Here is a 25,157-nt window from a genome sequence, read left to right on the forward strand (position 1 = left end):
CAGAATCACCATCTGAGCCAAAGGCAGATGCTCAACCTCTAAGCCACCAGATGCTCCATCATCTCCCACTTTTAGAGCAATGCTGTCCAATAGAAATATAATGCAAACCAATATTTATATATTAAAGTCATATATTAAAACACGAATTTTTAAGGATTTTTAAAAGAAACAAATCTTAGACTAGTAAGGGACAGATATCTTACAAATAACTTAAATTTGCTAAAGCAACCTGGTATGTAATAGCTTAAGATTTTTTTGAAGGGTGATGGAAAACTGCAGAGTTGCCAAAATGCCCATTTTTGACTGATTTTTTTATAGTCTATTTAAATAAGACCAAAATTCTAACCATGAAGCGATGCCAATTTCAAATAATTTTAGCCATAAAAAAACTAAAAGCAACTCAGAGATAAGTTTTGGCCATGCCCCTGTTGGTACTTCATGTTGATTCATCCTTTATGGTCAAAAGTAGAGTGGCTCAATTATTAGCACCACCTAAGAGAAGCCTGCTACCCCAGGAGTCATGTCTAATCAATTTCTACTCATACAAATGCCTTGTTCTCTGGCCACAGTAAGATTACCATCCCTAGCCATATGCTCACAAGCCTTTCCTCCCCTGGCAGTCTGGTTCACCTGCCCTGGTATAAATGGCTCCTAGCTGTATTGACTCCTCTTCTGCATCTCCCTGCTCTGGGCAGCATGGAGGAAAGGGGCATATGGATGAATCAGGGCTAGCTGATGTAGGATGGCTCATCTCAGATCTTCGAGCAGGCCAGTCCAAGCTTGTTCATATAGGAGAGGCAGGGAGCAGAGAGGGCAAGCAGCTGACAGGCTTCTTACAGCCCAGACTAAGTATACTGTTGCTTCTGTCCATGCTCTTTTGTCCAAGCCAGCCACATGGCCATCTCAGAGTCAAGGGTGGAAACACTGAAAAGAAAATCTTTTCTTTTTTTTTTAACTTAAATTCTATTAGCCAACATATAGTACATCATCAGTTTCAGATGTAGTGGGTCAGTAATTTATAAGTTGCGTATACCGGTGCATCTTTATATACCTGGTATATCATCACATCACGTGCCCTCCTTAATGTCCATCTCTTCTATATTAAGTTCTTATACTTGTCCTTAAACTTTCCATGTGCTATAGTCACATCTTAGACTGGGTTCCTCAAAAGTAGAGGTGAGACAGGCTTGTATGTAAATTTATCTTGGAAAATGAGGTCAAGTTTCATAATTCCCATTGCTTCCCTTGGAAACCCTAGAGCTGGTATGCGTGTCCATACATACAATACATGTTGTCCCATGCCCAATGCCAGTTCCAGAGTCTGCATAGGCACACATAATAGGAACACTAAGATCAAATCTGTCCCTACTTACTCTGCTTTCCCAGTCTGCTTTAATTCCCAGTCTGCTTTCTAATTCTGGACTCACTATAATCATTATATTAGTTAAGGTAATTCCAGCTTCTGTAACTTATTAATAACCCTTACATCTTAGTAAATAAGCGCAAGAAAATAGAGGTTTATTTCACACTTACTATCCAATGTGGCTTTTCCTAACCAGAGCATGGTAGCCCGTGTGGTCATTCAGCAATGCACATTCTTCCATGTAGCTCTGGCCTCCTTTGGCAACTAAGAAGAGCCCTCCAGGTCTTCTCCACTCAGCAGGCAGACAGAATAAAGAGAAGAAAAGGCATTCCTTTGTAGCTTTGGCCCAGAAGGGATGCCGATCACATCCTGCTCACATTCTGTGGGTGAGAACTGGTCCCATGGTCTGTCTAGAGGCAAAGGGTGCTGAGAGACATGGTCCTGGCTGGGAACAGCTTTGCAGTAATACCTTTACACATGGAAGGGGAGTACATATCTTTGGTGGCCATTTAGCATATGTGCTACATCAGTCAAGCATACTGATATCCATGCCCATTGGTTTGCGAGAAGGGGACCCTGTCTGTCTTCATTTTTAATTTCTTATTGTGAAATTATGTCTAAAAAGGTGCACTGGATGCCTCTTGTGTTCCATCTCACATATCTTAGGCAGCCTTATGTCCTCTAGCCATTGCCCAAGCAATGCTAAAGCTCTCCTCAGTTGGCACCACTTAACCTTTGTTAGTGGATGTGGTGGTGTCTTCACCACCACCTTGTGGGGACGCACACGGGAGTCCTCTTAGCCATTCTCACACAGAAGATGGGAGCAAGTCGATTAGTCCATCCATCTTCATTCCTTTGAGAGGTCAGTTCTGAGGCTTCAGAGCTCCTCAGGAGAAGCGAGCCCCAGTTGTCTACAGATAGCCAGCTTGATAACACACCCTTGACTTCACTTCCTTTCCTCTGTTTCACCCCCTTACTATTCCTAACCTCATTTTGCAAAATAGAGTACTCATGTGTGAGCCTCTGCCTCGACTCTGCTTTTGAGGAACCCATGAATGTACCACATGAAAAATTTAAAGAGTAATACTAAATTCTTATATGTACTACCCAAGTTAAGAAATAGAAGGTGGACTGCTGTCTCATCTCCAAGTACTCCCTGTCCTTAAGAATGATTTTTTGATTCAGTAAATCAATAAATTAATGAACAGAGATACTTCCTTAGACCTCATTGCTACCTAGACCATGAATCAGAAAACACCAAATGAGTAATAGTTAAGGTCCCAGCTAGAATACTCAGACTCAAACCAACTTGAAACACATCCATGAGCCATTTCTATTACCTCTGGGTAAACTGACTTCCATTGACTTCAGCCCAACTGCCTCACATTCTAAGCAGCAAGAACCAGGGCTATAAACTAATTGCATTTGCTTTGCCAGATTAACAATAACTAGAAAGTCACCCTGAGGGATTATCCTTGTGTGGAACTGGTCGCTACATGTGTTGGATTCCTTGTGTTTAAAGAGGCAGTTAATGAGGAATCTTGCTTTTTACTAAATTCAAAAAATCCTTCTTAGATACATTGTACTTTATTATAATTGGTGCAGAACATGACAGTTTTAGTTGGTAAAGGAATCGGCTTATTTGGATTCTATATGATCATTACATATTTACTGAGATCTTAATGACTAGAAATCCTCACCACTGCTGCCACTTTGAATTGTCCTGTCCTGATTCTCATATTTTAAAAGGAATATGAGATTGTAACTATTCACCCAATTAGCCCCGCCCCCCATGGGTACCAAAAAAAAGATGTATGTAGAAAGCTGAAAGAAAATAGAAGATCCCGGGTCTTCTGATGTGAGGAAATCCAGCTGAGAATGAGCATTTCTTGCCATAAGGATTCAAGTATGTCAGATCTGTCTGCTGTTGTTATGTACACAGCTGTTTTCAGCCACATTCCATAATAAAAACAAAGGAACTCGTTCTCTACAAACAGGGTGGGAATTCGGATAAATTGTACTTAAAAAATAGTACAATAAAAGTAGGTACTTTTAGTACCTACTAAAATAAATAGTAAATAAATAGTACAATAAAAAAATAAATAAATAGTACAATAAAAGTAGGTACTTAATAAAAGTAGGTGCTTTCTGAGAGACTCCTGGTTTGTTCTTGAGTCATGGGAATATTTAGCTTATTGACCTCTGGAGAAATGTTTGCCCAGAACGACGAAATGGAACACATTCTTGAAGAGGATAGAAGACAATGTTTTTTAAAAAGAAATGCAAGGTCTCATTAGGGCAAAGCTGTTAATTACACACTTCATTATTGTCAAGGTTAATACAGTCTGTGAGAGCAGAGGCCCTTTTTCATCTCTTCCTCGGAACAAGGGGAGACAGCTGTTCTCAGGGACAGATCCATTATAGCTTATCACTGGCCGGCAGCCTGGGGAAGGAGCACCATGAAATATGGCCGCTGTCACCAAGAAGGCAGACACCGAGCTGGGCCAGGCACGATGGGAAAACAATGAGAACCAGGGTGTCAAACTCAAATAGATTGGGTTGCATTGATTTTTAATGCCTGGCTGTTTCGAAGCATGAAATTTGCCGATACTCTTGCAGTTATTATATTATTGATCTCTAAAGCTGCACAATCTTGCTTTCTTAAACATCAGACACTGACAGCCATAAATAGTGGTTCTTACATTTTGAAGCCTGGTTAAACCGTGTTGTAAAACTCTGCATGTTTGAATCTCATTATTGTTGTTTTGCTGGTATGATTCCTTAAAGTGAACCCTGTGTCAGGGAAACAAATATTACCTCAGTTCTAGTTGGACTGGTCTTTCTGATTAAATGAGGTTATTAAACCCTTCTTTTTTTCTATTCTTTTTAGGGAGGTCAACAATTTCTTTTAAATAGATATTTATATTTTGTAAGCTCCTGCTTGTTAACAGCGATTTAATAGTTTTCATTGACAGGGAGAAAAGCATGTGCTTCCTTTAAGTGTGATACATTTATACCATCTGTAAACATCTCCAAATGTTAAAAAGGAGATTAAGGGAAAGAAAGACCATGTACTATATAGCCTGCTGAGTATCTTTGGGTTTTTCTTTGCTTGCTTGCTTATTTATTTATTTAGGATTTTTGGTTTTGCTATGGATAAAATTTTCTTCTTTTCAAATATCCACACCGCACCTTCACTTCTATGTACTTAAGTTTTATTCATCAGTATACCCTAATACTAAGATCATGATGCTATAGAAACTGGTGTACCAAAATAGTGAAATCTATTATTCATTTTGGTTAAACATTAGAAATACTTCATCTTTACAGGGAATGGGAAAATGTTGAACAGTGTAGCTCCTAGTAGCCAACTATAACATCAAATAATTTTAACACAATATATATGTGTAATGCTAGATATGTGTACTTACATATATAATATTATCTAGATGTAAAATATATTTAAGACTATACTATATATTTAATAAAATATATATGTGTGTATGTATATAAATACATATATATACATACATATGTATATACATATATGTGTGTATACATATATATACACATATATGTGTGTATATACATATATATACATACACACACATATGTAATCCTAAATCCTATTAAACTGAAAAGTATATGCCAGTCAAATGTTTTTTATTATAAAAGTACCCTACTTGTGGAAAATCTGGAAAATACACTAACCCCAGTGAGTACACAGTGTGAACAGAGCAGCAGCATTATCATTGCCTGGGAGTTCATTCAAGATGTAGAGTCTCAGCCCTTTCCTCAGATCTTTCCAATGTGAATTTCTCTTTAACAGGATCTGCAGGTGATTATATGCACATTAAGATCTGAGAAGAAAAAAAAAAAAACATCTGAGAAGTACGGGTCTAAAATATATAGTATTCTTAATCTTCCCATCTATTGATGGCCAGTGTCACCACTTTACTGTATTTCTATTAACCTTACTCTTCTGTACATATCTTTAAATATGTTTAAATAATTGAAGTCTAATTTTGCTAATTTTTATTATTCAGACATTACATTTTTAAGAAAGATACCAGTCGAATGCTGATCATGACTTGAAAGTATTCCATTTTTTTACATCTATTAGGAATATTTATTTGACATATATAACAGTTGTAGTTAATTGAAGATACATCTTTAAACTCAAAAAAAATTTGTGTTTTGTATCTAAAGTTACTACTAATAATTTTTAGAAGTATAGAACAGGGCAGCCTGGGTGGTTCAGCGGTTTAGCACTGCCTTCGGCCCAGGGTGTGATCCTGGAGACCTGGGATTGAGTTCCATGTAGGGCTCCCTGCATAGAGCCTCTTTCTCCTTCTGCCTGTGTCTCTGCCTCTCTCTCTCTCACTCTCACTCTCACTCTGTGTGTGTGTGTGTGTGTCTCATGAATAAGTAAATAAAATCTTTTTAAAAAATAAAAGTATAAACATCAATTATTCCATTGTATAAAGTTGAGATTTATCCTGTTATTTGCAAGTTTTTTCCCCTAAATTATCAACCTAACTTAAAAGTACATTTTAACTTATAAAATAGTTAAATATCTACCATTTGTTAGTACTTACTGTATTCCAGAAATTATGCCAACTGATTTACACATATTATTCAATCACATTAATCCAATGAGGCAAAGATTTATTCTTGCCATTTTATGGGTTAAGAAACCATGGCTTTAAAAGGTTAGGTAACTTAACCACTATCACACAGCTGGTAAGTGCTTTGAGCCTGATTGAAAACAAGGATTAAAAAATAATAGTTTGTTTTTTAAAAGTGTTTCTTATTCAATAAAAATCTTCATTTTTCTTTTAATTAGCATTTAGCTCAGCACATAGTAATAGAATATTTCTTCTTTTATATTAACAAATATATAGAATTCTGTTTACTGAGTTAACTGCTATAATTTTAAAGGTAAACTGAACATACGTCTCTGGGTATCCAATAATAAGTGCATGGAAACAGCAGACCCCCCAACTCTGAAGTCACAGATTAATTCATGTATTGGAACACTGACCCCCTAATCTCCCAGAAAAATCTAAATGAACTTATTGGGGACAAAATTGTGAAATAGTTGTTTATGATTGTTTGTTTTTTCATTTTCCAAATGTAAGATATTTATAGCATAATGAGAGAAAAAAGCGCTCTCTCAAACAGAACTTCATTATGTTATTAGTCATTTAAAAAAATGCTTGCTGATACTATGGATATAGACATATTATAGATCTCGGTTACAGCTTTAACTGTTATTGTATGGATAGGTAGGTGGGTGAGTGGATGGATGGTTGGATGGACACATTGATAGGTGATAGACATCTAAATTCCTTTCTCTCAGTATTCCCCAGAAACAAAGTGACTGAGTCTCAAGTCTGCACATTTCAGCTCATTAATGAAATGGGAAGAGTTTTAGTGAGAAAACAGGAAGATTTAAAGGATTCAGCAGTTTCAAAGGAAGTATTCAATAATGCTCTGATCACAAAAGAATCACACAGGAAAGGAATTTTTTCCTTCTAAATATCCGTGTCCTGGTAATGAATTTCTAAGACTAATAGTCCAGCCCAATCAAAGCTATTTATTAATTTTCTGAAGATGATATAATTTTCTGAAGATGGTACAATATTCTGAAGATGATTTTAATTTTCTGAATAAAAATGCCACAGGACAAGTGATCGAAATGCCAGTTTAATATGAGCTGAGGACTCTTTCTTCTGTTATCACAGTTATCCACATAGCCCCAAAGATGGTGGAATCTTAACATACTCCGATCATCTGTGCCTCCATCAATTGAGTAAGTGATGAGCTGGTAACACCTCTTTTTTTGGCCATCTGAGTCCGTCTATTATTTCCTCCTGGACTTAGCTCATGATTCTCCTCTTACTGAAAACTTATCAGGATTTTTAGTCTGTTCTTCTCTCATCTTTTCTTTATAAACTTCACGTTTTAACTTGCCTTTATCAACGAGTTGTATTTAGTGCTCTTCAAGCATTTCAGATTTACAAATGTGTGTCCACTGGAATGGAGTGCCTACATTGGTATGTTTCAAAACTGCTACATAATCCCTCCCTCCGTCAGCCTCTACAATTCCTGGAGGCGACTGGAGGGGTATCACTAGATATCAAACGATAGTATCTTTTTTATAAATTGGAGACTAGGTATTGGAAAAAAAGGATGAAACTAAATCACATAGCAAATGTGGCTAAAATTAAGACCAGAACTATTAGCACCACTTAATACTATTTTCTTAAAAATCTGTACAAAACATGGGGTGCCTGGGTGTCTCAGGTGAGCATCCGACTCTTGATTTCGGCTCAGGTCATGATGTCATGTCATGGGATCAAGCCCATGTTGGACTTCCCACTCATCAGGAAGTCTGCTTAGGATTCTCTCTCTCTTTTTCCCTTTTCCCCTCACCCCCTCTCATGCTTTCTCTCTCCCTCTCTCTCTCTCTCTCTCTCTGCCCTTCTCTTTCTCTCTTTTTCTTGTTCTTTCTCAAATAAGTCTTTTTAAAAAATTTGTACAAAGCATTATTGAAGAGAGGAGGCCAGCTGCTAAATACACAGAAAGTAACAGTACCTATGTCTAAGAGCTTGAAGAGTACCTGAGCAAATAGGGAAATGGTAAGTAGGTAAGAGGCAACTGAAATGCAGTAGGAAGCTTCTCAGACAGACTTGAGGATGAGTTACTAGCACTCATACTTAGTGAATCAAAAGATGTCCATTCCTTCCTTTCCTCTCCCCAGTTCTTACTTGTCCCTGTCCAAGGTATTGTTTCTCCCAAGTTCATCTGTTGGGATGGGCATGGATATTGTTGCCCTGAGAAGAGGTCCTGATGTATATATGATAGGTGATTCTTTTTCTCTCGAGAGGATGCTCACACAGAACATCACCTATCTGGACAATCAATCCATTTATACCCCTCCCACACACATAATCATCACACTCCATATACTGGAATACTATTCAGTGATTTTTAAAGAAGAATGGCGGCAAATAGGCTATTAATTCACAGAACAACCTAGATTAAGCTCAAATGCATTATCTAAATGAAAGAAGCCAGACCAAAAGGCTCTGGACTGTTTGATTCCATTCCTAGGTTATTTGGAAAAGGCAGAACTATACGGATAGAAAACAGATCAGCAGTATATCAGAGGTTTGGAGAAGAGGCAGTATCTGACCAGGGAAAGCCCAGGAGAGGGCAAGTATAGACCTAATCTGTATGGCCCTGTAATGGTGAATATATGATGCTTTGTATTTGTCAATACCCATAGAATTTTCCAGCACAAAGAGTAATTTTTTAAGCCAACCAAATCAGAGGATCCCAGGATGGAATACAAACTGTGACAGAAGAATTTAACTATTACACATGTGTGAGATAATCTCATAGAAGGGGGTGGGGGTGGGGAGTGGACACTAACCTAAGTAACTTTTTAAAACAGGGCTTTCTTTGAATGGAAACTGTAAGCCCTAAGTCCAAAACACCATACTAAACACTGTACTCTAGCTGGCAATGTTGTTTGCCATGGTGATGTGGGGTAATAATTCTAAAACTGCTATATTTGTAACCTCAGATTGAATAACCAAAATAAGGGCAGATGGAGGGATCCAGGTTTTTCACCATTTTTTTCACCAACAAATACAGGGAAAGCTAGAATGAACCATGTGAGACTGGATTAGATTCAGAGACAATAGTACAAATTCGTGTTTAGCTTCATATAGGAACAGATGGATAGATATATTTACAGATGTGTGTGCATACTAAGGGAAGTGTATGTACATGTATTGCCTGGCTCTGTTCGCTGAGGGGCTCTATTCACTGGAAGCAGTGACACCCCAGTAACAGTGAGCATACCCGGCATCCAGATATTAGTTTCTAATTTTAGTTTCTAATATCATTAGCCAGTTAAAGGAACCAGGCCCCTTGGAGACATGGTTGATTTTAGGGCAAGGGCAGGGAATTTACAAGATGAACCTGGAGTCTCTTGTAGTGTTAAAAAGTAAGGACGGGCTTAAAAAATAAGAGGATGGAGGCTTATGAAAGGGACAGAGCAGCCAGTATGAAAGAACTCTCAGTAACTAAAGCTAGAACAAACAGAGAAACAAAACAAAAACATAGTTTGGGATTATAATCCAAAGTATGAAATAAACACCCATGATTCTACCCATACTGACACAACTAAATGACTGAAGAAGTAAATAGAATATGCAAGTCTCCTGTGCAGAAGAATTCTGTATACTCTATGTAGGTGCCCCCTCTCATGGAAGTAGAATGGTTTACTTCTAAGGATACAGTTTGGAAAGCAACAAAGGAAGGGGAGTGTAACTTTGTAGTGCGGAAACCTGGTAAGCACAACCTGGGTCAGGTGACCAAAGTCAGCATCATCAGTAATAAGCCACTGATGATGATAGGCATGCTGGATATGATGGGATAAAATTGGTACCTTAATCTGTGATCTGCCCCTGCCCCCCAAACCAATAACCTCAGTTTAACCATGAGAAAAACATCAGACATTCCCAGTTGAGGGACATTCTGCTCCTTAAAACTATTAATGTCATCCAAAACAAGGAAAGTCTGAGAAATTATCACAGACCAGAGGAGATTAAGGAGACATGAAAAATAAGTATGAGGTATCCTGGATGGAACCCAGGAACACTGGGGGGGGGGGGGGACAATGAAATTAACATAAACTGTGAAGTTTAGTTAATAGCAGCGCAAGATATTGACAAGACAGTAAGGGATAGATCAGAGCTCTATATATTCTCCTTGCAATCCATTAATCTAAAACCATTCCAAAATTAAAAGTTTATTTAAAAGAAAGGGTTATAGGCCAAAAGTCTAAGTCCAGGACTGATTGGATGGAAAAAAACAAAACCTTGTCTTTCATCATAGATACTTCGGGAACTACTGATGTATAAAGCATATGCTCTAGGACAATTTTGACTTGTTCCTCTAGTTTGAAATCCTCTATTATACTGAGATGGTTTTGAACTCCTTTGCTACTTGCTCAAATGTATTTTTCTCTTAAAATCCTGGAAGTATGAAGTCACAACACTTTGTTCTTTTATCCACCCCCATCATATTTTGCTGCAAACCTTGTCATTGTCAAGGCACAGCTGACTGGCTTTGTAAGTGGTTTGTGATTTCTTTCCGTTCCTAGTATTCCAGTGTTATTTAGGTTCGTTAAAGGGAACATTTGGGCTTGGCAGCTTGTGTCACTAAGATTCAAGTATAACCACATCAATTACTAAGCCATCCAAACGTCAGCGATGATGATACGAAAGTGTGGCTCTAGCAAGCATTATAGTTAGACGCTTAATGAGAATATCATATGTGATCACGAATAAAATCTCACAAGTAATCTTCATGCTGTTCCTTACTTACAGTTCAGAAAGTGCCTCTTCCAGAAAATCTGATAACTTCAGTTTTCATAAGTATTTCATAAAAGGGTAAAAAAAAAAGTGTGTGCCCATTTCTGGGAATGTTAATATTCAAGTTACCGTGTTTACTGGCTTTGCAAATAATCTGGATAAGGAATATAAAAGTAATAAATATGCTTTTTCTAACCAGTTGTAGACTTAAAATTATAATCAGCTTATTGTTAGATGGTTAGGGTTTATTATTTAAGGAGGGGAAGGAGTGAGGCGGAGGTTTCACTTACCTGGTAAATAAGACAGTGATTGCTTGTATAGTCTTCTAAATGGCTTTTGATGTTTAATTGATCTCTCTGTTGAGATAGGTAAAAGAAATTTTGCAATTTTCAATTATGTAATATTTAGCTCCTTTCACCACTGAAATCAGTCAACAGGTTTTTTGTTTTTGTTTTTGTTTTTGTTTTTTTTAATCATTACTTTTTAGAGTATGTTCCTAGGGTCTTTTCTCCTTGTGGTTGAAATTAGATGGAGTTGGGGTGGGATTCCAACATCAACTTGAGAGCATGAAATGTTTTCTTTAAATGGCATTCCTTTTACTATTCCCAGACAATCGTTAGAGGAAATAAACCGTGCAAGGAAACCTCCATCAACGGCCTGCTGGAGGACTTTGACAACATCTCCGTGACTCGCTCCAACTCCCTACGGAAGGAAAGTCCGCCCACCCCAGACCAGGGGGCCTCCAGCCACGGTCAAGGCCATCGTGAAGAAAATGGCTTTATCACCTTCTCACAGTATTCCAGCGAATCCGATACCACTGCTGACTACACAACTGAGAAGTATCGAGAAAAGAGTCTCTATGGTGATGATCTGGATCCATTTTATAAGGGCAGCCATGTGGCCAAGCAAAATGGGCATGTCATGAAGACAAAACATGGGGAGGCCCACTATCCTGAGATGAAGCCTTGGAAATCTGATCTTGCCAGATTTCCCCTTGATTATCACACCCACTTGGACTCCCTGAGCAAACCAAGTGAATACAGCGACCTCAAGTGGGAGTACCAGAGAGCCTCAAGCAGCTCCCCTCTAGATTATCCGTTCCAATTCACGCCTTCTAGAACTGCGGGGACCAGTGGGTGCTCCAAGGAGAGTCTGGTGTTCAGCGAAAGTGAGTGGGGACCCAGCCTGGATGACTATGATAGGAGGCCAAAGTCGTCCTACCTGAATCAGACCAGCCCTCAGCCTACCATGCGGCAGAGGTCCAGATCAGGCTCGGGGCTCCAGGAACCCATGATGCCCTTCGGAGCAAGTGCATTTAAAACCCACCCCCAAGGACACTCATACAACTCCTACACCTACCCTCGCTTGTCCGAGCCCACAATGTGCATTCCAAAGGTAATGTTCACTGCCTCCTTCCCTCCCATGGGCAGGCACCTCACAAAGGTGGTGCTAGCATGACCTTCTCACAGAGTCAGATTCTAAGGTGAAGGTTTGCCTTTTAAGTGAGAATCCATATTGAAACGCTACCTGATTTCCACGCACAAGCCCCAAGGGCAGAGGATATAGAGCAAGGAACATATATTCATTAAAATCAAAGTCTTTGGAGATCTCCTCGAGGGTTTCTGATTAAAAGGCAAAAAAAAAAAAAAAAAGTTTATTTGAAAGATATCCTGATATACTACTAATAAATATTGTGTGCTCCTATTAGACTAAGTCCTCTTTTAAGGAGCATACGATTATAAACCATTAGATGGCTAATATTGTAGTTCCCACTTTCTGGCAAAGTTTATAAGGATCTGTTGAAAAGGAAAAAATAAAGTCAGGATTATCATGGTAAGTTTTTAATAAAGTTCATTTTTAAAAATTTAATAATTTTCTAATTATTAATTTTTTTAATTTTATAATTTTTAATAAATTTTAATTTAATAACCATTCTAACAGGTATGGGGTTGTATCTCATTGTGGTTTTGATTTTCCCTGATGTTGAGTCATGTCTAGAACCTTTCCATGTACCTGTTGACCATTTGTATATCATCTTTAGAAAAATGTATATTCAGGTTCTTTGTCCAAATTTTGATTGGGTTATTTGGGATTTTTTTTTTTTTTGCTATTGAGTTGTATGAGTTCCTTATATATATTTTTAACCCCTTATCAGATATGTGGTTTGCAGATGTTCTCTCCCATCCCATCAGTGTCTTTTCATTTTGCTAATGTTTTCCTTCATTGTGCAGAAGCTTTTTATTTTGATGTAGTCCCACTTTATTTTTGTTATTATTGCCTTTCAGTGTCAAATACAAAAAAGTCACTGCCAAGACCAATGCCAAGGAACTTACCAATATTTTTCTTCTAGGAATTTTATGGCTTCAAGTCTTACATTCAAATCTTTAATGCATTTTGAATTAATTTTTGTGTATGGTATAAGACAAGGGTTCGGTTTCATTCTTTTACACCTGCCTGTCCAATTTTCACAGCACCATATATTGAAGACTGTCCTTTCCTCATTTGTATATTCTTGGCTGTTTTGTAAAAAATTAACTGAATCTATATATATATATTTCTGGTCTGTGATCTGTTCTATTGATCTGTGAACCTGCTTTTTTTCCAGTACCATACTATGTTGACCACTATAGCTTTGTAATATAGTTTGAAATTAGGAATCTTTGTTCTTCTTTATCAGGATTGCTTTGGCTATTTAGGGTCATATATGATATTTTATATGTGATATATTTGAACACTTATGGTCAGAAGCTCTTTAGGTCAAGATCACAAAGTTCCGTCCAGAGGCAATAATGTTGCAGCCCTGGGGCCATACTTGGCTTCTCGACCCGTTGAGTCCACCAAGTAGTCATTTTCAACTTCTGAAAAATCAAGATATTTCACTTAAAATCTTCAACTTCTGGGTTTTAGGATTCTCTTTAAAAAAATGGGATGATCTGGGCAGCCCCGGTGGCCCAGCAGTTTGGCGCTGCCTTCAGCCAGGGTGTGATCCTGGAGACCCGGGATCGAGTCCCATGTCAGGATCCCTGCATGAAGCCTTCTCCCTACCTGTGTCTCTGCCTCTCTGTCTGTCTGTCATGAATAAATAAAAATAAAATCTTAAAAAAAAGGGATGATCTGATAACCCTAGGCCCACATTTTCACACAGCATTGGAAATGGAATTGGCTGGAGACAAAGGCTGCCCCATTAGAGGGGATAGGCCCTGCCCAGGCCACTTCATTCATTCTGCCCATTAGCCTAATCCCTAGAGGCATTTGAGGATTTAATATAACTCCCCAGGAACCCCTGCCCACTCATTTCATGGAAGGAGAAACTAAGGTCCAGAAAGTCACATGGCGCACTTAAGGTTTCATAGTTTGTTGGTTGTAAAACAAGGATAAAATCCAGTCTGATATTTCTCCTAGTCCCATATTTTTCCCTTTATGTGGGCATATGTTACTTATGGAGTTCAACTGTATTTGCCAGTAAAACCCATGAGAGGCTACTCTAGGCTAAAGAGAGGACTAGGAAGAGGATGGAGAGAGGGGATAATTCATTCCATTCATTCTAGCTTCATTCCTCCCTAAATCCCTCTTCCTACAGACTTCCAAATATAAGGCAAAGCGGACCTGCTCTGAAATCTGGTTTTGTTAAGCCCAGAAACAATGCAGAAATCTATTGTGGCTCAAAAAAAAAATAATAACATATTTGCCCTTGGGAATTTTTTTTTTTAAGATTTTATTATTTATTTGAAACAGAAAGAGAGAGAGCATGAGCAGGATGGTGGGAATGGGAGGCAGAAGGAGAGAGAGAAGCAGACTCCCTGTCATATGGGGCTCCATCCCCGGACCCTGAGAACACGACCTAAGCCAAAGGCAGACACTTAACTAGCTGAGCCACCCAGGCACTCCTGCCCTTGGGAACTTGTACCAGGAAGTTTTTCAGCCCTTAAAATAAAGGCCTCCAGAGGAGCAAGCTGCTATTCCATTTCATAGGAGACCCGTGAGAAGTTCACAAGCAGGTTTTCTAGGAGAGTAGGAGGTGGGAGGCATGTTAGTAATTAAAACGTTTACTTGATTAAAAATATAACATCTCTCTAAAAAGATTTAGGTGCCTGTGCCTTTAGAACTGTATTCTAGGGCAGCCCCGATAGCTCGTAGTATAGCGCCGCCTTCAGCCCAGGGCATGATCCTGGAGACCTGGGATCGAGTCCCATGTCAGGCTCCCTGCATGGAGCCTGCTTCTCCCTCTGCCTGTGTCTCTGCCTCTCTCTCTCTCTCTCTCTGTGTGTGTGTGTCTCATGAATAAATAAATAAAATCTTAAAAATAAAAAAATATGATAATAATAATATAATAATATAATAATAATAAAAGAACTGTACTCTAAAATATCCTCCAATCACATTTGGATTTCCTGCCAAGGGAAGAAATAAAGATCATGACTCAGATAATTTGTCTTTGCCTCATGGAAAGTCCTAGAGGCTGGTGGGTAATGTTCACATCTCAATAATAAGAGAAAAGCATGAAATTTGTGTGTGTCTCCAGGCAGAACAAAAATGAGAAGGAGAGATGTATGTATGTGAGAGATACAAGGAGACAGACACCGGGTTTATATTTTGGCTTGAAGGAGAAAAAATACTGTTAGTCCACAGAAAAAACTCCTCCAGTGTTATCTACTTACCTAATTTTCATGTTGGCATGACAGGAATCAGGGATGTTATAAATCTATAGGTATGGAGTCTGTCTCCCTACTTTTAAATGTTTTCGGCTGGGGCTGGGCAGATAAAACCTTGAGGGAAAAATAAAGCCAAACAAAATCCATTCACAACACACAACTATAAAAACAGCCTGATGTGGAGAGAATGCTTTCCACCCTCCCCTGCAGACAGGTCTGCTTTACAAGGAGGGAAACTGCCTAGAAATAGTGTCACCATGCACCTAGTTTTGCACCTTCCTGTGCTCTCCAGGGAACAAGCAGCTGCCAGCTCGTGTATGTGGGTGCTGACCCAGCAATCCATCCCTTGCTCTGGCTTCCTGTGTCATCACACAGTTCACTAAGCACTCGCTGTGTGCCAGACTCATGGGTTGCCTCTTTGAGCATCACAGTCCTGTAAGGAAGGAATTCTTGCCTGTTTTGTGCATATGAGGAACCTGGGGGCTCTGAAGGGCTCAGTAATAACCAGGTGAGTCAGCTGAGCTCATAGCCGGGCTGGGGTCCAGCTCTCTGGTCTCAACCCCTTTGCCAGACATTGGAGACAGCCCCAGTGGCCCAGGAATAGCTTCTGCAGGCACCAAGCCTTCAACTTGCCTTCTTACAAGCTCCTTTAACTACATAGAGCCATGAAGTTCCCATGGGTAGCATGGTTCCTGTCACACTCAATAGCAGGGTTTTTAGCCTTGATGCTGTGGACATTCTGGGCCTGATAGTACTCTATCACGGGGGGGACGTCCTGTGCACTGAGGATGGTTAGCTGCATCCCTGGCTTCTACCACTAAGTGCCAATAGCATCCCTTCCTGTAACATCCAAGATATTTCCAGATACCATCAAATGACCTATGGGGCAGCAGGGAGCAAAATCAGCTCCAGTTGAGAACCACTGTTCCAAAGCTAACTATTTGTCAATAGTTTTGGTCATTCAATGGTGTAGGACCTAGAGGTAAACTGCCTGGGTTTGAGTCCTGACATTACCACTTATAACTGGGTGAGTCAATTGCTTGACTCTGCTTCTCTATATATAAAATAGGGATAATCATGTTGTGTGAGGGTTAAATAAGTTAGTAATTAACAGGAGCCTAATTACGAATACACATAGTCTACACATTAATCTGTATGTGTAGCATGTGGACAGGAGACAGCTGTGATGTGAATCAAAGGGTTGCTATGTTGCAGGCAGTGTGCAAGCATTACCCGATTTAGCCCTCATGGGAATTCTGGAAGACTTCAAGATCATCTCCCTTTTACAGTGAGAAAGCCAAGATTCAGAGGCTAACTCCTTACAGACATCCCAAGGATATGAAGCAAACAGTTGAGTCAGGATCCAAAATTAGGTCCATCTTACTCCAAAATCTATATATTCCGGATCATTCCTATTTTTCACAGAAGAAAGCCACAGAACAGAAAGATGGATGTGAGGCCTTGGGGCCCAGATATGCACACTGCAGGCAGCCCTAACTTTCTGGTGAGAAATAGGTGATTAGTCACAGAGGGTTTTGGGTTACACAGGGAATGTAGTTTATTCTCTTTGTTCTCAGTAGGGTTGAATCCTCTGAGAAGCTCCTTAACCTCAACAGACTATGATTTGTGGATAAAAAGCGGGGATCACAGTCCAAAGGGAGGCATTAAAGACTAAAGATCCCTGAGACTCTCATACACCCTCACTCTGCTTTGAATGATCATCATATTCTGTTTTACGAGTGACCATCCAGATCTTCTTACCCATGACAGAGACATTTAAGAGCACAAGTTCTAGACTCCAGCTCCCTAGACTCCAGCTCCCTAGATTTGTGCCCTCACTGGCTATATGATCTTATCTGTGCCTCAGTTCCTTCCTTTTTTTTTTTTTAATTTATGATAGTCACAGAGAGAGAGAGAGAGGCAGAGACACAGGCAGAGGGAGAAGCAGGCTCCATGCACCGGGAGCCCGATGTGGGATTCGATCCCGGGTCTCCAGGATCGCGCCCTGGGCCAAAGGCAGGCGCCAAACCGCTACGCCACCCAGGGATCCCAGTTCCTTCCTTTATAAAGTAGAATGTTTCCATAACCTACTTTGACCGTATTCTATGGATTAAAAAAGATGAGTAAACAAAGGAGTTCTCACAGGGCAGGCACTCAATATTAGCCCCTGTTGCCTGGAATATTTCTGGTTGGAGACCATGTCACCATATCTGCTAACGCCAGCCATAGAAACATCTTCTCTGGATAATCTTTTACATAAATTCAAAATATGGGGACAAGCTCCATGTGACTTTGCCCTCATGGCCATTCTGTGCAGCCTAATGTACGGCTGTCCTCACCTCAGAGATGCAGGTCACAGAAGGCTAGATTATCCGTGGGACATCCTCAAGGCCCGGCAACGCCTGAGTGACTGAGCTAACCTGAGGACCCCAGTCCTGCCATGCTACTGCTTGCTCTACCCTCTAGAATGGACATGAAAGTCTCAGACTTCCCGTAGAGGCCAGATGTGAAGTAACAGTATTCAAGCAAAAAGCATCGTCCATGACTCTGCATCTGTAGTTATGATGGTTCTTGCCAACCAACCCCTCCACATTACCTTCACCATCTCCTCTGCACCAGGCAGCAAAGTGACCGGTGTGTAGCCCAAACAGATGACATATTAAAGGGTTCTGAGTGAAGAGAGAGGGTGTAAGAGAAACTGGCATGATTCCCCAGATCTTTTGCCTGGGATTTTCAGTGCAATGGTTTTTCATTGCTTAGCTGTCACTTGCTTTCCCTAGAAGGAAAAAGCAATCGAGACAGTGTGCTCAGTCTTCCTGCACCAATATCTGAATGACTCACTGTTCTTTATGGCACTTGCCCACCTAGATTCAGCCAAGGTCCAGGAGCAAAACTGCAGCTCCTTATCTACTGAGGATCCCAGCTGAACACTTTCAGAGATCCCCAAGCCCTGATGGGTAACAAAATGACCATGCTTGTGAAATCTTACAAGCTGCAACAAAAATCATAGGTCTGCGGGAGGGAGAGGGGAAGAGGTGCTAATCATGTAATATAATGGTAGATATTATTTTGATTTTTTTTTGCATATAGACTCTTATAGGATTATAGGATGTTCATTAAGGTTCATGAAACATCCAAAGAGGTGATTCAGAACATCTCCAATGTCCATCCTTCAGATGGAGACTTCACGTGTCCTTTGCATATGAATGGATAAATCTTCCCATGAATATTCCTGTGGTTCAAAGTAAACTGTGTTTTAGTCATTATGAGTGAGTTTTCCATTACCAAATTAAAATGAAATTAGTCTGACCTGGCAATATCTGTCCCCACTGTCTTGGAGGCTCTGACATACCTGAACTATATTCTGCAGCAGGGATCCAATCCCCAGAGGTACAGACACCTCTCTCCTCCCCACCCCTGCAGATGCAGGTGGTGGCAGATCTCAGGTCAGAGTGATCTGCTCTTGAACAGAAGATGTGTTCTTTGAGTTTGGAGCAACAATTCCAGAGGGGGAAGGAGAGCCTATAAAGTACCTGTATGCTTGAGCCTGCTGATTGAGCGCAGACTTATTCATTTCTTTAACCTGGCTTTGCCTACTTGTACGGGTGATAAGCCTCTTGTCCAAACTCTCTGTGTCCGTTTGCTGTATATTTTATAAGGCAAACAAACACACAACTCATCCAATTTCACCGCATAAGGTATAAGTTCCTACGTGCCTAACTAGGAATCCAGTGTCACGGTTTGGGAGATTTCCTTGCAAAACACTAAAGAAGGTGAATGGCTCTCTGCTACATACAGTTTACAAATCCAGCGAGTGTCTGAATATCCAGAACTTAACCTACCTCCTAAGTCCCCTGCATTAGAACCTTACGCAGACACCTTGATTCTTTAGGTCCCAGGAGGGCCTGCTCATGACCCCTGTTCCTTGGCAGTGAGAGCGTGTGCTTGCTGCCTCTCTTACCAAAATTGAACAGCAGCTCATGTTGTGCGCTGTGTCCCTGTGTCATCTGCGAAATAGGGCCACTCCATTTTGTAAATGAAAATAAGTAATTTGGAGGAAACTGACCGTGACTGGGCATTTGTGGAAGCCTTGCCTCAAGCAGGAGCAGCGGCTACGATTTTATTAGGATGCAGTAACCTATCCCCACCTGAGGGGAGGTGGGGAACAGCCCCCATCGGTGGCATTCCTGCCCCTGCCCGTGGCAGGGAGAATTGCCATGGCAAAACCCAGCCAGAGGGACACAGGAGAGTAAATACATGTTCAAGTCACGGGATTTAATGAAACCCTTTCTCCTAATTGCAATGTCCCTGCAGAGAAAGTGAGTTATTCTCTCTGGAATTCTCATAGGTGCTCATTTTCCTTCCCCAAAGCCGAGGCTGGTCCTCTTACATTTCCCTTTGAGTCAAGTAAGGACAATTTAAGATGTCCTTTCCATGCTCAGATAATAGAGGCCTGTGATTCACTTTTATCCCACATTTGATTTATGTACAACGAACAACACCCAATCTGGCCTTTTTTTTTTTTTTTTCCAGATGAGCAGTCTCTGCTTTATTGTACTCCGAAAAGGTATATTGGAGCATCACGCTGGCTCACTGCAACCAGCCGCCCCCCATCCCTTGTAGCTCTGTGGGAAGTAAAGGGGAGACTCTCCATCTTTCACAGAGCGTTCTGTGGTCCCCGTTCTTTGGGCGCGCACACGCACACACGCACACCTAGTCCACCACGGTCTAGCCGCAGCCTCCCTGTCACCAGTACAGAGGACCACGGTGACAAATAGATGCTGCGGCAGGGTTTTTTTTTTCCTCCCCTTTCTCCCACCCTCCCCCCCACCAAACCTTTTTTTTTTTTTTTTTTCCAGCCTTGGCATAAAATGGTCAAATGATGTTCTACTGCAGAATTCAATTTCACAGTTCAGTTAGGTCCTTGATTACACTGCCAAATTCAGATTAATGTGCATTTAACGAACATGGATCAGGGGAATTCTGGCTGGCAGCCAGCTGTAATCGGAGCAATTGATAGCTGTGTGCAGTTTTATGCCCGTGCACCCCAGCGTACCACTGGTGAAATTGATTGATTAAATGAATTCATTGCTATAATTATTTATAATTTTGATACATCGCAGGCCTGTGTCTGACCCCATCCTTGGAGACATTGTACCCATTGTGGAAGGGTAGTCCAGCTGAGTTGTTAGCCCGGGATTATTTTTTTCCCATATAATATAGTCTTTTGTTTGTTTTGTGCACTGATTTTTTGGTTTGAATTGAGACCTGAAAAGCACATTCCTTTAAGAATTCATTTGTATGGTATATTAAAGGGCAACTAAAATGGAAACCCTCCTATGAATGTATGTTATCAACCATTTCAAAGGAGGAGGAAACCAAGACTGCTTTAGATGTTCTTTCAGTATTTTTAAATACTCCTGTAGAGAGACTTCTTTTTCAGAATGTATTTGATTTTTCAATGACAATTAGTGGGCTCGTAGAACTGCCACTATGCAGGCTGAGTGATAATTTGCAAAAATGGTCTAGTCTTCTCTTTTCACATTTTGCCATATGGAAATCCCCTTAAAAATATGTAGTTTATGATCTCATTTCTGTGAAGTTAACTCTTTCACAAAATCCCAGGACCATTCTCTTGGGAGGGGCGGGAAGAAAGCCAAAAGGTTTTCACCAGAAATGATGTTTCAGCATTTTCCTTCTTGCACAGTGGCTTTCCTACCCTTGCTCCCTCCCGGTCCTGTCCTGTGTCATGCCCTTGCAATAAGGTCTTCAAAGGTAAACTACATTCATAGATCTTTTGTGTGGTGAGAGGGACATTGGATGTGCTCATTAAATACTTGTACCTCTTACTGGCCCAATTCCACTGCTTTGTGGTTTCGCTAAATGATTAACCCCTACACCTCTCTCAAGATGCTATACTCTGAAGGTAATCCTTTTTTTTTTTTTTTTCTAGAATAGTTTGTAAGTCAGGTTGTAAAAAAGATCACACAGGTCAAGCTTTACTCCTTTGAAAGTCTTGCTTACATGAGCGAACGTGTGTGTCTGTGCAAAACAATATACATGAACAAATTCATCAGATTTTTTCACCCACTTCCAAATATAGGATATTGGAAAGATGACTTAGAGTAGAACAGTGAAATAATTATAACAGTTTAGGGGCCAGGAGGCCTTGTTAGAGAAGAAAGCTTGGGCTTGCTTTCTTCTCTGTGGAAGAAAGGACATTATTGTATCTGAACACAAAGTTCTGGTCTGGCCAATGCAAAAATGAAAGCGATGAATTCTTTACATAGATGATCAGCTCATTTTGCCATGATGGTTTTTTCTTTGTTGTGTATTTTGAGCTGATTTCTCTAAAGCAATTCAAACAAAACTGTTCAAACAAAACGACTTAATTTTCCTTCACCTCCCCCCTCTCCAGCCAGGCATTATCATTCATCACTTTCTAGCATTTCTTGCATTTCTTGTATCCTGCTTCCAGTTGCCCAGACATTGACATCTGAGCCCCCAGAGAAACACCCTAACCAGGCTTTTGCTCTGTAGTTGTCTTTCCTTACTGTGCCCACCTCTTTCCTGACCATGTCTACCTTCTTATCATTGAAGTATACTCTAAGACATATCAAAGGGCCAAGTTCTAAAGTGACATTATCTGGATTTAATCCCAACTCTGCTTCTTGATAGCTCTGGGAGCTCTGCATGAGCTATTTTAACTCTCTGTGCCTCCGTCTCCTTATCTGTAAAATGGAATAGTCATGAGCCCTGTCTCATGGAACTTGAGATTCAAATGCATTCACAAATATAAAGTGCTTAGAACAGTCCCTAGCAAATGGAAAGAACTCATCAAATGTCAAATATCATTAACATTCGTATATATTATTCCTACAAAGATAGACTCCTAACAGAGTAGTTGGTTAATGTCAGGGCCCTACATTGGCTCCCACTGACATACTCCTGCATTTTCTTGAGGAGTGAGTGCCCTAGCCTTGATTATACAGACTGGGGAGGTGACAACTGATGGTAGAAATGCCAAGGCAGGTAAGAAAGCGGGCCTGTGGTGCCAGTGTGCCTTGGACCTGGGACATCTAGACACCCTCCTGAGAATGAATGACTGACCTGAACAGAAGAACAAGGTTGTACAGTTCACTTGGGGGTACGTGGCCATTTGCCTTGGATTGCTGGTAGGGGGCAGTTCCACCTCCCTGAAACTCCATTTTATCAACAATAAATTGCCCCCTTCTTGACTCTCAGAAAAAGAAGGAGGCTGCCACAAATATGTAGGCTAGCAGTGCCATAATGGAACCCACAGTTGGGTTGTTAAGACCCAACTGAGGGCTGTAGGTCAGTAACATAGTGCCCCTGAACAGGGTCACTCATGCACTTCTCCTTCCCAAAGTCTGCTATTTGTCTGTCTGCCGCCATCTCCTTGAGCGGACGGAAGCCCAGAGGGCGGACCATGTGTTCTCTCACTGGGGGCAGTCAGTTCCCCTTCCAAGAGTGCACCTCAAGTATGGTCCCAAAATTGTCTCTTGTGAGAGTAGCTGCTCCTCATCCATCACGTTTTTTGAGTCTGTGCCTCTTACTGGCGGCCACGAAAAACAATAGCATGATTTTGTCTCGAAGACCCGATTTCAAAGACGTTTGGCTCCCTGTGAACAACTCAGCCTCCCCTCTCTGACTGGAAATGGTCCCATTCGTGCAGGCAAGCCTCCCTTTCTTTATGCCACCCATTAGCTGTGGAGAGGAGACTCTGATAATGCTGCTGACAGTCGATAAAGAAGAAAAGTGGCCTGATGCAGCGTGAAGCAGAGTTTGTGATTCCTACTGGATACAGCTTTTTTATTTTTAATATATCTTCAGAGATCAGTTATACAAGCTTGTGGGGAAGGAATTCAATTTTGCTTAAAGTATAGGAACAAATCCTCCACAGAAGACACCGGGGGATGATGCCATGTGATAGTTCCCAGGACATACTTTGAAAAATAAAAGGCATAGACCCCACTTCCTTCACATTCCAGCCTTGTAATTAGCCTGGACCTGGCTAATCTCAAACTTAATTTAAGGGAAGAACCCAGTTGTTTAATTTACACTGACATTTCATCCCCTCTCCCCACATCACATAAACATACCAGTGTTCCCTGTGTGTAGCAAAAATCTAGGGGCTTAGCAAAAAAATCAGTGACTTCAATACAGCATTTCAAATATAATGCAGTGCTTGATATATTATAATTAAAAGCATCTTTTCTGATTGTTTAAAAGGTTAGTGTTTAGGAATACATATGCTGCCAGTACATGATCTTCAACAAATGCTAGCTGGTTGGGCTTTTTTTTTCTTAATATTTTACTATTTATTTTCTATTGCATTCTCACTCTGCTAAGGACTTTCTATAATGATACCAGCATCTAGAATGTATTGGTCAGTCACTATGCAATCTTTTGATGTGTATTCAGTCCTTTAGAGCTCATAGTGACCTAAAAAAAGTAGTTATTATTGTTAGAGCCCTCATTTTACAGGAGAGAAAAACCAAAGCATAGGTGTTTAAATAACTTGCCCAATGTCACACAACTGATAAATGGCAGATAAGGTCTTTGAACCAAGAGCTTATTTTCTTAGACACTAGGTTGCTCTAAGTTGCCACCGTTTAGCCTCATAAAAGCCCTGCAAGAAAGGTATTTATGATTACCATTTTACAGACAAGGAAACTGAGGCTCAGAGAGGCTTTGTGATTTGACAAAGCCATCAGAATCTGAATTGAACCCTAAGTATGTCCCTTAGAAGCATATGTTCTCTTACTGTACAACCAGGACAGAGCCCTGGCTTCACAGTACCTGGTTCCTGCTGGTTGGCGCAGGGCTGTCTGAATGGTGGACTCACCTGAGTAGATGATGGTGTTCTCAAGACTAGGAAGGGCTACCCTTCTGGATGTGCACAGGCCAAAACTGTCATCTGGAAGCCAATGAACAGTGCAGAAGAAGTGAGAATGGTGCCATGCTAGCAGTGCCACTCTGTGGCAGCTCTTGCTGCCAGACTTGTGGAATAGACATTTGTTCATGCTGTGTGATAGGGCAGGAGCTTGGAACACCTGCCGCCTTCTAGATGGTCACCATGTTGCCATGTTCAATGAGCAATATGCCCCATCCTACTTCACTTCTCTATGGCATCTGATATGAGCTATTACTCCTTCCTTCTTGAAATGCTTTTCTCCCTTGGCTTCAGGAACCTCTAGTCCCTTACTTTCTTTCCAACATCCCTGGTCACTTCTCTGCTCCTTTATGCAACATCCTTCTGCTATTTCTGGTCTCTGAATGTTAGGGTCCTTGGACATTCTCTTACACATGCAACATCATGGCTTTTAATACCAACGAATGAAATTACTCTCACCAATGGCTCTCAGGTGCATGTCATGAGCTTCAGCTCTTCCCTGTACTCAAAACATATCTAAGTCACCTCAGCAATGTTTCTGCTTGGATGCCTAATAGTTCTCCCAAACTTAACATGGCCATGCCAGAATTCTTGGTTTCCTTCACATGATAGTTACCTATTCTGTGTAACAAACTATCACAAAACTTAACAACTTAATACAATGATAAACATTTATTATCTCACATAATTTCTGTGGCTCAATTTTCTGTGACTAAATTAGCTGGATGATTCTGGCCTTGAGACTCTCGTGAGGTTGCAGTCAAGATGTCAGCCAGGGCTAGTCATCTGAAGGCTTGACTGGGGCCAGATGATTATTTCTAGGATGGTTCACA

At 40.6% G+C, this 25,157-nt stretch overlaps 1 protein-coding gene across 2 annotated transcripts in view; it reads left to right on the plus strand.

The window, feature by feature from the left end:
• Positions 1 to 25,157, plus strand: part of PAK5 (p21 (RAC1) activated kinase 5) — a 287,140-nt gene that overhangs the window by 225,690 nt on the left and 36,293 nt on the right. The window contains exons 1-2 of one of the 2 annotated variants that reach the window (XM_072800085.1): positions 7,904 to 8,007; positions 11,365 to 12,150. In XM_072800085.1, coding sequence (XP_072656186.1) covers positions 8,005 to 8,007; positions 11,365 to 12,150 — 789 coding nt within the window. In that variant the 5' untranslated portion in view covers positions 7,904 to 8,004. Of the gene's footprint in view, positions 1 to 7,903; positions 8,008 to 11,364; positions 12,151 to 25,157 lie in introns of those variants that run through there. The other variant, XM_072800084.1, reaches the window with a different exon arrangement.

This window comes from Canis lupus, chromosome 26, assembly GCF_048164855.1.
Source record: "Canis lupus baileyi chromosome 26, mCanLup2.hap1, whole genome shotgun sequence".
In the NCBI taxonomy this organism is placed as follows: domain Eukaryota; kingdom Metazoa; phylum Chordata; class Mammalia; order Carnivora; family Canidae; genus Canis; species Canis lupus.